Source organism: Hyla sarda, chromosome 9 (assembly GCF_029499605.1).
Source record: "Hyla sarda isolate aHylSar1 chromosome 9, aHylSar1.hap1, whole genome shotgun sequence".
Classification (NCBI taxonomy): domain Eukaryota; kingdom Metazoa; phylum Chordata; class Amphibia; order Anura; family Hylidae; genus Hyla; species Hyla sarda.
This window is the reverse complement of record NC_079197.1, coordinates 29,945,508-29,951,507: the sequence shown is the minus strand read 5'-3', so window position 1 is coordinate 29,951,507 and position 6,000 is coordinate 29,945,508. Positions and strand designations below refer to the sequence as shown.

Below are 6,000 nucleotides of genomic sequence, written 5' to 3'. Positions count from 1 at the left end.
TTTATATTTAGAATTACTCAAGGTGGCAGTAAAACATTTGCCCACCTTGTGCTAATCCCAATAGGTGGTGGGTCAGAGCTGTGACCAGTGATTGGCTGGACAAACATTTCCTACATATCTGGATGGAGAACAAATGGCTCTGTCAGAACTGTACTGTTGTGGTATCAGTGGCAGGTAAGTACAGGTTTTGTTTTATGTCTTACTGCCACTTTGGGCACTTCTAAGGCTGGGGTCAAACTAGCAGAATGCGTACAGTATCCTGCACATATTTGATACGTGGGATTTGATGTTGTAGGTTTGATGCTGTGTTCAGTCATTTAGTTTACAGTGAAATCTACAGCTTCAGATCCTGCGCATCAAATATGTGCAGAATACTGTACGTGTGAATAAACCCTAAAGGGGACCTGTCATCACTTTCATGCTGCCTGGACCACGCGTCATCAGGGAACTCCCTTGCACCTTCTCTCCACCCCATCAGCCTTTATTGTAAGCTCACTACCTAAACCCAAACAGGGAGAGATCTTTGGAGGGTCAGTGGGGCTGCCCTACATTATTTGTAGTTCAGGCAGCATGAAATTGTTGACAGGTTCCCTTTAAACTGCACCCATGAGTGAACCTATACAACTGTCGTAATGTAATGTCATCATGTGGCTCATTGATGTACACTTGACTCTACACTTTTCTTTAGGAGGCCAGTACAGTGGTCCCTCAAGTTACAATATTAAAGGGGTACTCCGCTGAAAATTATTCTTTTTTTTTTTTTAAATCAACTGGTGCCAGAAAGTTAAACAGATTTGTAAATTACTTCTATTAAAAATCTTAATCCTTCCTGTACTTACTAGCTGCTAAAAACTACAGTGGAAATTCTTTTCTGTTTGAAACACAGAGCTCTCTGCTGACATCATGACCACAGTGCTCTCTGCTGACATCTCTGTCCATTTTAGGAACTGTCCAGAGTAAAAGGAAATCCCCATAGCAAACATATGCTGCTCTGGTCAGTTCCTAAAATGGACAGAGATGTCAGCAGAGAGCTCTGTGCTCATGATGTCAGCAGACAGCTCTGTGTTTCAAAAAGAAAAGAATTTCCGCTGTAGTATTCAGCAGCTAATAAGTACAGGAAGGATTAAGATTTTTTAATAGAAGTAATTTACAAATCTGTTTAACTTTCTGGCACCAGTTAATTTAAAAAAAAAAATAAAAAAAAGTTTTTCACCGGAGTACCCCTGGTTCCAGGAAGGCCATTGTATGTTGAAACCATTGTATGTTGAGACCAGAACTCTATGGAAACCTGATAATTGGTTCTGAAGCCAACAAAATGTCATCCAAAAATAGGAAAAAGTGAGGATTAAATAGAAATAAGTAGATAACTAAGATAGATAAAGCAAATACTTACATATAAAACAAAGAAAGAGCTGCTGGAAGCTGTAAATCACTGTCTATGTCAGTGTTTCCCAACCAGGGTGCCTCCAGTAGTTGCAAAACTACAACTCCCAGCATGCCTGGACAGCCTTTGGCTGCTGGGAGTTGTAGTTTTGCAACCACTGGAGGCACCCTGGTTGGGAAAGTCTGGTCTATATAGAGGACAGGAGCTTCTTCAGGGTCCTGTACAGTACACACAAAATGTAGCCGCCCTTACCTATGTCCAAAGGAGCAGCTAAAGAGCTAAAGGCAGTGGTAAAGAGTAATACAGAACATGTAGTACCTCCCTGTATTGTAGGGAGGCGCTACCAGACAGTCAGTGCATGCACTTCAGTAGTACTGTTGTGAATGTCCATTCTAATTGGTCAGTTCTTCCGGCCTGGACTGTCCGTAGCATTGTATGTTGAGTCTTTTTTCAAGTTACAATGGTCCAGAAAAGACCATTGTATGTTGAAACTATTGTATGTTGAGGCCATTGTAAGGTGAGGGATCACTGTACTGGTATAAACTCTTTTTAGGACATTTGGACCAGATACATTATTGCATGGGACTGGCTTTTTGTGTGAACGTGTGAATGTACAAAACACTGTTAATGATTATTATTTTTTATACTGGATGTTCTTTACATCAGTGGATTCTCACCTGGTGTTGCAAACTCTACACCTCCCAGCATTCCCAGACAACTGCATGCAACAGTGGGACAGCAGCTCTCTGAGAATGCTGGGAGTAGTCATTTAGCCATAGTGGGACAGCAGCTCTCTGGACATGCTGGGAATTGTAGTTTGATCACAGTAGGAGAGCAGCTATCAGGGCATGCTGGGAGTTGTAGTTTGGTCACAGTGACAGATGAGCTCACTAGGCATGCTGGAAGTTGCTGTGCAACAGTGTGTAAGAAGCACTCTGTGCATGTTGGGAGTAGTAGTTTGGACACTGTGGGAGAGCAGCTATTGGGGCATGCTGGGAGTAGTAGTTTGGACACTGTGGGATAGCAGATATTGGGGCATGCTGGGAGTAGTAGTTTGGACACTGTGGGAGAGCAGCTATTGGGGCATGCTGGGAGTAGTAGTTTGGACACTGTGGGAGTGCAGCTATTGGAGCATGCTGGGAGTAGTAGTTTGGACACTGTGGGAGAGCAGCTACTGGGGCATGCTGGGAGTAGTAGTTTGGACACTGGGAGAGCAGCTATTGGAGCATGCTGGGAGTAGTAGTTTGGACACTGTGGGAGAGCAGCTACTGGGGCATGCTGGGAGTAGTAGTTTGGACATTGTGGGAGCACCTATCTGGGAATGCTGGGAGGTGTAGTTTTGTCACAGTGGGGGATCAGCTCACTTGGCATGCTGGGAGTTGTTGTTTTGCAGCAGTGTGAGAATAGCTCTCTTGGCATGCTGGGAGTTGTAGTTTTGCAGCAGTGTGAGAGTAGCTCTCTTGGCATGCTGGGAGTTGTAGTTTTGCAGCAGTGTGAGAGTAGCTCTCTTGGCATGCTGGGAGTTGTAGTTTTGCAGCAGTGTGAGAGTAGCTCTCTTGGCATGCTGGGAGTTGTAGTTTTGCAGCAGTGTGAGAGTAGCTCTCTTGGCATGCTGGGAGTTGTAGTTTTGCAGCAGTGTGAGAGTAGCTCTCTTGGCATGCTGGGAGTTGTAGTTTTGCAGCAGTGTGAGAGTAGCTCTCTTGGCATGCTGGGAGTTGTAGTTTTGCAGCAGTGTGAGAGTAGCTCTCTTGGCATGCTGGGAGTTGTAGTTTTGCAGCAGTGTGAGAGTAGCTCTCTTGGCATGCTGGGAGTTGTAGTTTTGCAGCAGTGTGAGAGTAGCTCTCTTGGCATGCTGGGAGTTGTAGTTTTGCAGCAGTGTGAGAGTAGCTCTCTTGGCATGCTGGGAGTTGTAGTTTTGCAGCAGTGTGAGAGTAGCTCTCTTGGCATGCTGGGAGTTGTAGTTTTGCAGCAGTGTGAGAGTAGCTCTCTTGGCATGCTGGGAGTTGTAGTTTTGCAGCAGTGTGAGAGTAGCTCTCTTGGCATGCTGGGAGTTGTAGTTTTGCAGCAGTGTGAGAGTAGCTCTCTTTGCATGTGGGAATTGTAATTTGGCAACAGGACAGCAGCTCTTCAGAAATGATTGGAGTTGTAGTTCTGCAACAGCTGCCAAGCCACCGCTCTCCATGATTTCACACTGTATTTGTTTTCCTGCATGTTTACTGTATTTTATATCCATTCTAGTACAGTGTATCGTTCTGCCCGCATTGCTCGGCTCTGTGAGAAGGCGCCAGCCCTCATTCCGTTCCACTGTCATGCACAGCATCCCTCTTCCCCTCTGCTCTCTTGCTGCCATGGCAATCAGCTGAGGGACCATCCGTAGTTACCCCGCCCATCTCCGTGACGTCAACATTCGAATCTTCCAATCGCAAACGAAGAGGGCGGGCAGGCGAGCCACGTGCTCTCAACCAATCTTCTCACCACCGCAACGCCAACCTTGACTCACAGTGCCCAGCGTTCGATTGGTCGCGTCTCCCGTCTCCCCTAGCAACGCTGGCCGGGTGCGTGACAACACTGGCCCTAGCAACCGCCTCAGCGCGCCATTTCTCCGAGGTAGTAGTAGTAGTAGTAGTCGTCCTCCACCGGGCGGGGACAGGAGGGGGTGGGGGCTCGGAGAGAGGCAGCAGCAGCGCCCGCCTTCTCACCCTCCTCCTTCCCGGGGGCTGAAGACACACGGGGAGGGGAGGAGCCTGCCTCCATTATTTATATTTTGTCTCCCTTTTTATTTCCTCCCCTCCTTCAAAGTCTGACACGTCCGCAGTGAGTGAGTGGCGTTGGCAGCCTGTCAATCCGTCACCGGGGCCGGCAGCAGCAGCGTAAAGCGGGGCAAGCAGCCGGAGCCATAAATCCCGCCCGGGAGAGCCCCGACTACCGGCCCCCCATCCATCTCTCCCACATCACCCCCTCAGCCGCCGCCGAGGAGGAGGAAAAAACTTTTTTGATTGCTGCTCTGAGGCATCATCATCATCATCCTCCACATCTCACCGGGCACCTTAACCATTTCTATCACCTCTCCTGCCATCAATACCCCTGCAGCTCCCCCCACCCGGCCCGGACACTTCTTCTTCTTTCCCAGAGACTTTCTTTTATACATCTTATTGTCTTCTTTTTTTACACTCCCCATTTATTTTATTGGAGGTGATCATCGAGGAGCAGCAGCTACTACTACTCCTACTATAACTACTACTTCATCATCAGAGCCTGATTTATGACCCAGCACCCGGGGAGATTGGCAGCTCCTGGATGAAGGATTGAAGAAGGAAACATCCAAGGAAGGAGATCTGAGAAGAAGCCCAGGGAGAGCACCATGCCTTCTTATTACTCTTCATGACATCCTTCACCTTCTTGGAGAGGGCAAAAAATTTTTTTAAAAAATATTACCAAAAAAAAAAAGAGAATTTTTAAAAATGTTCAATGAAATTTTTTTGGGGATTTTTGAATTTCTTTCTCATTGGCTGGAATAAAGACAGATTTTTTTTTTTTCTCTAACAAATGCACTGAGACGTCAAGAAGTGTCCTAGAAGAAAGTGCAGCTCCTTCTGACAAAGATCCTTCAACTCTCCGGCTTCTCATTTTTAACTAAATCCCAACAAAAACAAAAACAAAAAATCCTGTGACATTTGACAGTAGGTGCGATACGTTGGCTTTTTTTTTTCTCTAACTTGTGTCCTGATGGGATGAATTGGAACTGGCCTGGCCAAAGCTAAAGAAGCCCCGGGACCTTTGATCTTTTCATGAGACCCCCAGACTTTGCTTTATGCAGTGGAATAAAACTGCACTGGAAATAGAGGCAATCTGAACCCAGAAATAGCTGGAAGAGGGCTGTAGCCTGTGTTACTTTGTATCAGCCCAAGCAGCAAGGTTTTTTTTTTTTTTTGGATGGAGTGAAGAACTGTATATTCTTTCTACCCCTTGTTTGCCAAGCAGAATACCCGGGGCTGGGAATTGACGCTTTGTTGTTGATGTGCGGGACACTGACCCCCAAGCGGTTGTGCCCCTGACTGTGAGGTTGTCTCCTTGCAGTCTGTATTTCAATTGATTTGGCTGCGGAGAGGAGTATGGACGAGCAGACCAGGATGTTGCAGACTTTGGCCGGAGTGAACATGGCCGGTCACTCGGTACAGGGGGGAATGACTTTACCTCCTCCCCATGGACACGATGGGACAGATGGGGATGGCAGGAAGCAGGACATTGGCGACATCCTGCACCAGATCATGACCATCACTGATCAGAGCCTGGATGAGGCACAAGCAAAGTTGGTTTCCATCGCAATAAAAAAAAGCACACACGCACACACATACACGCAGCATCACACTTTCCCTCCCCATGCATGAGAGCAGCTCATCACTCCTGTACATCCTGGAGTGAGCAACTTCTCAATGTAGGCAGTTTGTCAAATAACCCAACACATGTATTGGGTAGCAACGCCGAGCAGAGGCTGCGATGCAGCTGGAGGCTCCTTCTCACAGGGGGGACGAGTTGATGCCTTTCGAAGGCAGCCTGATATAAAGAGGGGTCGCAGCAGCTGTGTGCTGAGAGGCTGCTCCCTACTTGAGGCTCCC

General features: G+C 47.2%; 1 protein-coding gene across 5 annotated transcripts in view; it reads left to right on the top strand.

The window, feature by feature from the left end:
• The first annotated feature begins 3,791 nt into the window (after nt 1–3,791).
• Nucleotides 3,792–6,000, top strand: part of PBX3 (PBX homeobox 3) — a 228,865-nt gene continuing 226,656 nt past the window's right edge. Inside the window, exons 1-2 of one of the 5 annotated variants that reach the window (XM_056537662.1) lie at nt 3,793–3,991; nt 4,184–5,693. In XM_056537662.1, the coding sequence (XP_056393637.1) occupies nt 5,497–5,693 (197 nt within the window). In that variant the 5' untranslated portion in view covers nt 3,793–3,991; nt 4,184–5,496. The other 4 variants (XM_056537664.1, XM_056537666.1, XM_056537663.1 and 1 more) reach the window with 4 other exon arrangements.